Source organism: Sinocyclocheilus anshuiensis, unplaced genomic scaffold (assembly GCF_001515605.1).
Source record: "Sinocyclocheilus anshuiensis isolate Anshui unplaced genomic scaffold, SAMN03320099.WGS_v1.1 scaffold782, whole genome shotgun sequence".
In the NCBI taxonomy this organism is placed as follows: Eukaryota; Metazoa; Chordata; class Actinopteri; order Cypriniformes; family Cyprinidae; genus Sinocyclocheilus; species Sinocyclocheilus anshuiensis.
Genome location: NW_015546111.1, coordinates 2,341,171 through 2,352,576, shown reverse-complemented (window position 1 = coordinate 2,352,576; position 11,406 = coordinate 2,341,171). Strand labels below are relative to the sequence as shown.

The 11,406-nt window shown below is 37.2% G+C and overlaps 1 protein-coding gene across 2 annotated transcripts in view; it reads right to left on the bottom strand.

Annotated features, from left to right (window-relative positions):
* Positions 1–3,593: 3,593 nt before the first annotated feature.
* Positions 3,594–11,406, bottom strand: part of usp45 (ubiquitin specific peptidase 45) — a 42,898-nt gene continuing 35,085 nt past the window's right edge. For both annotated transcript variants that reach the window (XM_016502544.1, XM_016502545.1), the window contains exons 11-18: positions 10,468–10,559; positions 9,852–9,908; positions 9,581–9,709; positions 7,091–7,751; positions 6,720–6,817; positions 6,522–6,608; positions 6,293–6,434; positions 3,594–4,836 (exon numbers count right to left, since the gene is read on the bottom strand). In XM_016502544.1, coding sequence (XP_016358030.1) covers positions 4,706–4,836; positions 6,293–6,434; positions 6,522–6,608; positions 6,720–6,817; positions 7,091–7,751; positions 9,581–9,709; positions 9,852–9,908; positions 10,468–10,559 — 1,397 coding nt within the window. In that variant the 3' untranslated portion in view covers positions 3,594–4,705. The remainder of the gene's footprint in view (positions 4,837–6,292; positions 6,435–6,521; positions 6,609–6,719; positions 6,818–7,090; positions 7,752–9,580; positions 9,710–9,851; positions 9,909–10,467; positions 10,560–11,406) is intronic.

The window sequence follows — 11,406 nt, the reverse complement described above, 5'->3', positions numbered from 1 at the left end:
AAATCAGGGTCAATGAGAGACTCATTCTGTCTCAGCATCATGTCTTTGTGCTTGAGTCCAGCCTGAAGACTTTGTCCACATCACAAGTAATGTCATCTTTTTTGCTAGACAAAGAGAAAAAAAAAAAAACCTCTGGTCGGACAGATCCAGCCTTGATAACACTCTCTAAACCTTACTCTTTCTCTCCATCCTCTCATCCTCCACTTCTTACATGTACTCTTCCTCCTCTCCTTCTCAGATTGTTTCCATCTATGGTTCATATCATCATTCAGTCACCTGTGCCACTTGTGCACTCTGAACTGGCTCATATTTTGTACAGTTGGTTTGATCATATTATTAGAAACAAGTGTGAACAATTTTGAATCATTGAGTGTAAACGATGACAACTGTGCTTTAGTTGTGTTTAACTTTTGCTGCTTGTGTTTAGCATTTAGCAGCACAAATGCATCACAGTGTGATAAGTGTTTCAGTGAATGAGAATGTGTTTAGAATGTGTAGTGTTTTGCAAAAAGAGTGCATGAGATTTGCAAATAGAGCCTAACTGCCTGAACGTGTTTAAGGTTTAGCAGAAAGAGTGCTTTATTCGACAAATTGGTTTAAGTTAGTGAGAATTTGGTTCAGAGATTGAGGTTTAGTGTTTTAGCAATTCAAAAAAACTGTAAGACAAAAATGCAAGTGATCGCGCTGGCACCTCCATGTCCTGCAAAGCACGCTTCAGCTTCCACTCTCCGCACAAACGACTGTATATGCGTCTAACAGCACACATTTATCTAGGTTAAATTTTTTAATTAATATTGTGAATTGCATGGTGTTTTATGTCTATAGATTTTATTTAGTCAAGTCATGTTGATTTGAGAAGGCTAAATTGATCAAACATATATGCTCAACTCAGTCCGCCACTGGCCGCTTGATCGTTACTTTAAAAAAACAACAACTTGAATTTAACAAACATAAAACATATTTCTAAATTAACTTAAGAAACGAAAAGAAATATAAACACTTTGCCATTAAAAACCAAAACTGGACTAGCCTATTTGCTGCAACAGCAGCTGTGTAAAGGGGAAAAGAGAGAGAGAGAGAGAGAGAGAGAGAGAGAGAGAAGACACGGGCTTGGGTCAGGCTCAGGCCAAGAATATTCTGATAAGCTGTTGGACGGGCCGGGCCCGTGCAGGGCTCTATTCATTCCCTCGTTTCAATTAAAGGTTCCCCCTCGGCTCGGCGGGCCCACAATAGGCCCGGGCCCATATGCACCTGCATACAAGACGCTACGCCCCTGTCTGTAGTATTCAATGGCTCCATATAGGCTGAAATCTATAAAGTTTTAGATTTTATCACGTTAAAATTGTAGAATTAAAAAAATAAATAAAATTGTGTTGGGTGAGACTATACAAAGATTCCAAAATATGCTTACAGACAAATCTGACCATGTTATAAGGAAAAGACAAAGTAGGAGACAGAGTAACAATTTATTTCTAACAAAAGGAATAATAAATTCAATTCCAATAACTTAAAAAAGTAAAATGGTACCAAACAGGTAAGAATAAACAATAAACATAGCAAGTAGCATGTTTCAGACAATCAAGTCCATTTGTGTGTGTGTGTGAGTTCAGGTGGCAAATTTAGGAAAAGTAGCCAAGTCTTGCTCAGATTAAAGAAACTATTAAAAAAATAAAAAATGATTTGAAGGAGGATGCTTGAGGGTTTGAATTCTGAACCAGTTCCCATGGCAATGAACACGCTAGACATATATTGTTACAAGAATGTAATGTAATAATCTTTTCTTTTAGGTACTCCGGTTACTTTTTTTTTAATTCTTAATTTAGTCTCAAAGACACTGTGTTGATATTTCATTGAGCAATTCAACACCACACTGCTACTGAAGCTTGTGTGGAATGAAGGAATTTTGAGGACAAACCTTCACCAAACCAAGAATTGTAAAGCACGACAGAGTTGGATATACCAGACATTTCAGATATCTTCTCTGGCATCTTCAACACATAATAGCCGATAAATGCATACAGGGCTGGTTCAAAACCAAGAAATGAGATGGCCATTACTTAAGTACAGTTTTGATATCCTATCCTTCATACCGATTCATATCATACATGATGGTGTCCAGTTAGAGGGAATATAATTCACCCAGCCTCAGACTCGTGTCAAAAACAGAATCACATTTGAAAGAGTGACAGAACGGGTTACATGCTGTAGAGTAATCCAGAGACAAACCTGGGTCAAAAAAGATAACAAGCATCATTTCTAACCACTTGTTATGTCTGCCCTGAAGGTATGAGGCCTGAATGTCTCCCTTCACGTTCAACGGGTTCTTTCGAAGGCAAAAGCAGCTCCACCCGTCCCTCAGATCAGGTTTCTCTGTCAGTTCAGACTGAGGGAAACACATCCTATCATTACCTCACATTAACAATCGCACAACGTCCCTGAAAGACAGCCTTGCTTTAAAAATAGACATGCTTTGCAAAGATTGCACACTCTTGTTGTTTTTACACTCGGTTGTAATTGATAACCATCTAACAGCTTGATTCGAATGTCATGGAATGAGGAGAGGCGGACACGATTGTTTCAGACGTTGCCCTTTTCTGATTTCACACCTACCTCCTCTTCACCAGTCAGCAACATGGTCTAAAACAGCACGCCTTTGCACCCGTCACGCCAAATCTTCAGCCAAGGAGAGAGTGAAAATGGCATCCTGGGATTTGTGGCGACAGGGGATACTAATGGCCTACAACATCTCCAGAAAGAGAAAGAGAGACAAGGCACCCAGGGACCCCAAAACAATTCAGCATTACTATGTAACAAAATGAAATCATTTCAAACCCTCAAAGGTTTCAGCCTTTGTGGGTAAGGGCGGGACAATTAATGTCCAGGGTAGTAGGCTTTAAAGTCCCCATGAAATCAAAATTAAAGTTTTTTGGGTGTTAGTATCAATATGTTAGTCTTAAGGTTATCTATAAGGCAGTGTGCTCCAAAACAGTGACAGAATTCGCATTTAGAAGATATAAGCATTCAAAGCTTGCAGTTCATCACTTCGCCAAAACGGCTCGACGATTTTTTTTGACGTCACATCGTACTTCAGCTTCTCATCAAACTTTCTGTCCAATCAAATGCTCTCTAGAATCCGAAGCGCCTGCCCCTACACTTTTCAGTTAAAATGACGTCAACACAGAGTAACGCTGCGTGTTTCTAAGCATTTCAGGGGACCTTTAACATAGATGTCATTTTCTACTATGTTCCTAGGAGTTACTCTGGAGGGTTTGAGCTAAAGTGATAATTACCTCTTGAAGACCCTTTTGGTTGCATGTAAGAAAGCGGTTACTAAATGTTGGCTCAAGAGAAGCCCTCCCAATGTGGTTCTTGATTTCTTGTAAGACCTTAAGTAACTGTTGTTGGTAGCTGATTTTTTTTCTCTCTCTCTTGCTTTCTTTTGTGATCATGCGTTTTGTTGTTGGTTTTGTTATGTTCTGTATTTGATGTTTACTAAAATAGAAAATCTGTCAAAAAAATAAAGTAAAAAAAAAAAACCCCACTCAAAGGTTTTCTTCAACTAACTGTATTTTAAAGGATCATTTTAAATGATTTATACTGGATTTTGTTCACAAAATTCAAGCAAAAGAACAGCCTGAGGAACCCTGAAGCCTTATACACCACACAAATCTATGGTGTTACAATATCTGCCCAGTAAACAGAATAAATAGTACTGTACATATTTTACATACAATTATGTTTACAAACAACAATTATGTATATTTCTAATCAGTATATACACATACCATTCTCTTTATACTCCTGTATGAATTGAATACTTTACAAAAGACATGCAAAACAATCTCAGACCTCATAAACTGTAGGCACTGTAGTTTCAGAAGTCATGAGGGGAAAATAATAATAAAAAATAGTTTTCCATTCATATTCAGTTCTGAAACAGAAAAATTAGGAATGAGGCAAAGTCTAGGAATATTGCACCAACTTCTTAACCAGTAGATATTGAGAAATATCTGTTATAAAGTCATAAAAATGTAAAGGAGGGCCAACTTTTATCCTTTGAATCAAACTATTGATACATTCAAAAACATTCTGAAAATTAGTCTTGATCTAGCAAAACCAAAGTTAAATGTGTTAACGTAAAAATAAATGAAAATCAACAAATTGCAATTGTTTTATATTCTTGTCAAGCAACTTTGTGAATGTAAAATGGTCTCCAAGTAAATGATGACGTTGTTTGCACGTGTCTGTGTGATCCAGGGCAGGATATGATGTGTTTAAATGGCTCTGAAAGCAACAGATGCATATTGTGCTGGGTTTCCCTTTCACAACAGAGGTTATAGTCTGTTTTGGCACAGTCCTCCTTCTCATATTATATATTATATACATATTAATCCTAAATTTCTCTTTGGCAATTTCTCCTGCAAAATGAACACCCAAAAAATAAATGTTAAGCTCAAATATTAGCTGTAAAACATTAATAACTTAAATTCAGAATATTATTTTACATTAATTATAATGGCTCCCAATTTTAATTCAGGTCACCTTGAGTAATGACTGAGCCGTAAGACCAAGCTTTTAGTATATGGAATCCTTCGTACATTAAAATACAGTATTATAGTCATGCAGTAAGTGCTCGCTGTTGTCTGAGCTGATATTGCCTGTTGCATTCATCTGGATCATCTTGCATTCACGTGCTCGTCAGGCTCTATAGCAGTTCTTCGTAGAAAAGTAAATAAGCTTGAGAGTTCAGCACTCTGGACTCCGGTACAGTCTGTACACTGGTGTCGCTAACATACACCCACTGACCTTGTGGGGCTGAGCTGGCCTCTCTGGAACCTAAAAAAAACAAAGAGATGTTGGTATTCAGAGGAACATCCACAAAAAAATCCAGATTGTGCTACTAGTCATCAGTTGTCATCATCAAACACAACTAAGTGGAAAATTATTTAAAAACAACAAGGGCTTTTGTATATGTAAAACAATGCATGCAACATACAATGCAATACCGTATGCAAAAATATATAGAGTTGGGCTGATTCAAATTTTATTTAACAAAAAATTATTAATTGTCATTTTTAATCACACCTAATATTAAACTTGTAATCATATTTGTACACGCTGAAATTAAATGTGTATCAATCAAAGTAATGTGTAACTAATGTGTATTTAAAATAATTCTAATATTTTATTAAATAGGCCTATTTCATTTTTTCTTTCATTTTTAGGACATAAATAAAATGCAACCACAACTCCAAGCAAATCATAGATATAGGTGTGTATGAATAAAGAAACGCAAATAATCTAATAGAAACAGACGAATCCTGCACACTGCAATTGCCTGCAAATCATATTTTAATGCAACATTTTGGCCATGTGACCTTCATCAGGCATTGTTTTCCTAAACTCTATTTTTGTTTGATTATTTGATTTTTGAGTATTTATAGCCTTTTAACATTATATTTGAAATCAATAATTTGGTTCTTAACTTCAAGACATCCAATTATCATATTTATCAATTATTAATAATACAATTAATTATTAAATAATAATTACAGAACACAATCAATCCTAAAACTATTCTAATAAAATGCCACATTTAGCTTTGCTTTTATTAAAGAGAAAATAACACCACATGATGTTTCTCTGTCTCCTGTAGAGCGATCTACTTTTTTTCTCAATTTCAAAGCTTTTCATGATGAATAAATAAAAAGGACTTGTTTGAGACACTTTAGATCAATATTTTTGTTAGAATCAATCCTCCTCATACTACAGGAGCTATTTACACATCCCTACTGATTTGACGATTTTGCACTTTTGCCTTTTAAACAGTCCTAAAATGAAAACACAAGAAAGGTGACTGAAAAAAACGCATGGAGACACAGAGGCAAAATAGATTTTCAACCCCTGCTTCAGTTCGAGGAGTCTTTTAGAGCTTGTGTAGCCTTCATTATAACCAACAATTCAGCATCAATCTGTGCACTGCAACGGTTAACTACCGAGTCTGTACAATCGTTTCTCACAGCTCTCCATGGGCTTTTTACTCTGTTCCAAACGCTGCTGAAAGGTAGGCTCTTTCCTTGAGTAGAGAGTGGAGAAGAACACATCTATAGATCAACAAACAAATCCCACTTGGCCTTTTCTAAACAAGCCGCGTCTTCAAGGTTGTGGTCCAATGCCGAGATGCAGACAACCCTTTGTTTACCTACAGGTTTTTCAGGCCTTTCAGAACCAGCTGCAAAGAAACGTATTGATGAGCACATGGAAACTGGATTCTGTTTGGGCGGCTTTGTACCTGACTGGTTCCGGCGCAGCTCAGGTTTACGCTGGGGGGTGCGGACCTTCACATAGGCTGCGTAGTGCCCACCTCGCATTGATCCGCTGTGTTCCACAATGCCATACAAGCTGTAAAGCACACGCTCTCCTGAACCGAGGTTCTGCCACACATATAAATACTGAATCAATACTGTACACGGATTCATAAATCATTGGTCTTTACTGATATTTATAACTCCAATCACTACCTTACAAGTGACAGAGCAGAAAGGTGCCAGGTCTAGCAAAAGAGGAAAATCCACATGTCTATTAACTTTCCTCAGATTCATCCCGGCCTGCAAAGATAAAGAAAGGTCAATCATTGTGCCATCACATAAGAAGACTATAACTTGATTATATGATCCCCCCCACCCCCCACCGTATTGCCGTATACTGAGGATTCAGACCTGGTGAAATCGTTTAAGGTGAAGAGTGACCACTGGAGGAAGTGCCGAGATAAGCATCTGTTTACGGGCACTGGTGTACACCTTCTCAGCCTTCTTATCTGAAACATACATAAATACGATGCAACATGTGATGATCAACATATGCTTATCAGCCATCAAAAAATAAATATATATATATAGTCCATAAACTGTCAGATTGAAATGAATTTCTATAGATTCAGCTTTGCCATCAAAGGAATACATTACATCTTATATATTTTTTTAATATTTTAAAATTAAAATACAAAACTATTTAATTTTTTTATTGTAGTAATATTTCGCAACATCAGTTTCACTATATTTTGATCAAACAAATTATATATACCACATACCACTCCTCTTCATCGGTCTCTGCCTCCTTTCAGTGCAGTTTTCACAAAGTAGTTTGTTGTTGCCCATCAGCAGCTCAATGGATGTGAATTGATGCAGGCAGGACTGTACGGAACACTCTTTAGAGCTGGGGGTGTAACTGTGACAGAGAGCCTGGAAGGCCCCTTGATGGTGCTGACGGTCTCTCTCCCGGATTTCGGTGGGTTCCTCTGGGCTGTGACTGACAGGTAGAGTGTCTGTGGAAGTGTGCACCAGGCCCAGCTTGGACACAGCGCTGACAAGCTGCTCTACAGCGCCGCCCTGCTGAGGTCTAATGGAAGCTAAGGGAGTGGGACTTGGGTTTAGGTTAGGTTTTAGATTTGGATTGTGTGCTGTTGAGGCTGAAGTTGCGGTGGTTGAGACTTTATCTGATGTGCTACTATGACTGGACACAGATGGGATCCGAGGAGACCATTCGCTCTCTGAGGCCTCGCTGTCCGCATCGTTACTGCTGTCCTGCAGGTTGGAATCCTTCTCGCTGCAGTCTGATTGGCTGCCTATCGTATCCGCCCGGTAACTGGCCAGGCCACGCCCCGCCACAAAGAGCTCCTCCTCTTGTCGGCTAGAAACCGAATCTGCACCTCTTTCATCATGAGAAGTGGACGAATGGCGACCCTGCAGCTTCTGAGCGCATCAACACACAAACAAACATAACGTAATATTAAAAATGAAGCAAGGAAGAACATACACTACAAGGAAGAGGTCAGTGAAGTTTCATGCTTTTATTCTACAAGGATGCATTAAATTGATTAAAAGAAACAGTAAAATCTTTTATAAATGTTGTAAAAATTGTATCATGATTCCCACAAAAATATTGAGCAGCACAACTGTTTTCAACATTGATAATAATAAATGTTTTTTAAAGTACCCATATTATGCCATTTTTAAGGTTCCTAATATTGTTTTGGGAGTCTCCCACAATAGGTTTACATGCATGCAAGGTCAAAAAACACTTTTGTTTTCCTTGCATTTAATATATGCATTTAATTTCACCTCATTTTTCAACAATTCTCTAACAATTCACTCAAAGCAGTTTTAAGATTCAGGGTGTATTCACACCAGGAAAGTCCGCTAGTTCACTTGCTTTGGTCCGGACCAAATACAATGTAGATTTTTTTTTGTTTGGTTTGGTTCGCTTTCACACTACCCTTTTTGCAAGTGAACCTGAAATTGTAAACAAAACCACACGTGTGCTAAGGTCATCCATTCATTGGACAGAAATTCTCAAGCGTACCAGTGTTCGTTTGGAACCGGACTGAGACCACCTCTTCAGCTGGGTCTCGGTGCGGTTGTTTGGTCCACACCCGAGTGCGATTGCTGTATTCACACCTGCCCAAAAGATCCACACCAAGGGGGAAACAAACTTGAGTTTGGTTAAATCGAACCAAACAAGACATCCTTTCCGTGAGCTTACTCTTCTCTGATTGGTCAGATGGCCCAGTCTTGTTGTGATTGGTCTACCGCATACAGTGCGTGTTTGAAACGATACGCCCACTGCCAAAGCTCTGTATTTTGAATGCTCAAAAGAAATTATAAACATATATTATTTATCATACTTGCAGGTTGTGATTCAGTGTAGACAGCTGGTCCAAATAAACTGGGTACTGAGCCATATTTTAAAGAACAAGCGTTTTGTGAATTCCACATTGAACTCCCCGAGATTAGAGAAGCAGTCGTAAAGCAGTTGTAAAATGGCAGGAACACAAAAAAAAGATTGGAGTTGTGCTGCTGTGGTACAGTGGGAAAAAATGAATTTTAACCACTGATTCTTTGCAGCCTAAACTTCCAGAAGTGAAAGTGAAAACGAATTTACTTTCACAGAACAAGACATAGCATCTTCTCGACATGAACAAGCTACAGTGTTTGAGGGTAGGTCAAGTTGTTCACGGCCGGCCAATGTAGAACATAGGCGGTCATTATGCAAATGTGTTACCCAGTGACGTGTAGACGAGTACTGATTACTCGTTTAGGCTGTTCAGAGTCGATTCTTTCTTTTGGGAGACAATAAATTTATTTATCATGCACTTTCGGCTTTACAACGTTATAGATTGTTTACATTCACATACAGCTACATTACACACTGCATGAAAGGCAATAATCAAAATGGCATAATAGGGGCACTTTAACACCAAATCAGCATATTAGAATGATTTCTGAATGATCATGTTACACTGGAGACTGGAGTAATGGCTGCTGAAAAATCAGATTTCCATCATAGGAATACATTACATTTTAAAATATATGGAAAACAGTTATTTTAAATTGTAATATTTAAAAATATATTAGTGTTTGTACTCTGTATTTTTGATCAAATAAATGGAGCCTTGGTGAGCATAAGATACTTTTTTCAAAAACATTAAAAAAAATCTTACAGACTACAAACTTTTGAAAACTTTTGAATACTAGTGTATAAGAACTAACAATGCTTCTTTTATAATAATGGCTCCATCTACCTGTCCACTTAACCTTCGGCTGTTTCGATTGGTGTGTGAGTGGGCAGCTGATGAGTCATCATGGGAGGCCAGACCATCTTGCTCCCTCCCACTTTTCCCTAGTCTAGCAGGGTTTGTGGGCTTAGAGATCTGGGCAAGAAAACCGACAAACGACATCACTCGATTCAAGACAACTCAGCACATTTAGCGCATGGACAGAATATTACATGCAAATAAAATAAAGGAACAGATGTTTTACAATTGTCGAACAATAAATTAAGGCTGGTCTCACCCTTTCCTCTATGATGGGAAGGGAAATATCAATGAAGGCTTCTTTCACTGTGGAAATCTAGGAGTGAATCATATAAGCATGTTACCATTACAATTAGTACAATTAGCAGTCACTCTATTAAAATAAATAAAAAAATTAATAAACATACATTATGAAACCAATTTTATATTACATATTATATATTCTACACATCACATATTATATTATATTGTAATATAATACAGTTTATAATACAGTACATTAATAGTATACATTTAAAATAATGTAACATTTAAAATGCAGAATTTTAATAAAAAAATAAAATTATTTTAAATAAAATTGTTTAAAAAAAGTGAATTATATAATCTCAAGTCAAGTCAAGTCTGCTTTATTGTCAATTCTTCCACATGTACAGCACATACACACAGAGAATTGAAATTGCGTTACTCTCAGACCCTTGGTGCATACAGATAACACTAACAGTAGAACATAAATACAGATAGATACAGATTAAATATAAAAATACAACTATACAAATATACAAATAAGGTAAAATGTAAAAAATGTAAAAAAATATATAAAGCAGCAATCTGGCTTTGCATGTGGACATTGTACATTACATATGAGAAACTCTTACATGTTCACACTCTTCACACATTATCGTACTGGTCAGCTCTCCGACAAAGATCCGATCGACAAAATTCAATTTCACTCCTTCCTTCCCATAAGCTGTAGAACATGAAAACAAGCAAAAATTAAATGTATACATATATATATATATATATATACATATCAGAGATGCAAACTCATCATGGGTGAAAAAGGTGACAAAGACGAGCCCCCCCCCCCACCAAAATAAAATAAAAATAAAACCCTAAATTTTTTAAACAATTATAATAATTTAACGCCTTTATTATTTACCAACTCTGCCAAATTCACTTTAAACGTTCACTTTCATTCACGAAAAAATGGTCTCTTGGTGGAAAACAAAGACTTAGGGTGACATATTATGCCCCTTTTTACAATATGTAATATAAGTCTCAGAGGTCCCCAGAATGTAACAAAATGCCTATTTTGAGTGGATGCAGAAACACGCTGTATTAGAGCATGTCTCTTTAAATGCAAATAAGCTGCTGCTCCCCGCCCCCTTTTCCAGAATAGAGCTGCGCCATTACAGCTCCTACCTGCTAAAAAACATGTGTTTTGGTTCTGATTATCATGTTTAATCGCGCTGAAATCATGCATTTTAAACCATATTAGTTTAAACTTCTGATATACGGTTTTCTGAGTGCACACATCCGAAGCACACGGACAGAAAGCGGCTGTCACAGCATGTAAGTACTAAACTAAGTTCTCATTCACACACAAATTTACATAAAAAAAACACATAAGTTACAAAAACAGTCGGTTATGACTGTGAAGGTAAACAGCTGGGAAATAAATTGCATGTTTATTTTAGATCTGTGTGGCAGCAGCAATATACAGTAAATTAATCAATAAATCCACTGCCCTGTTGTCTCCTCTGAGGCTGGGAAACTTTCGCCATGGCATTAGAACTGGTACACCGTTGTCGCTT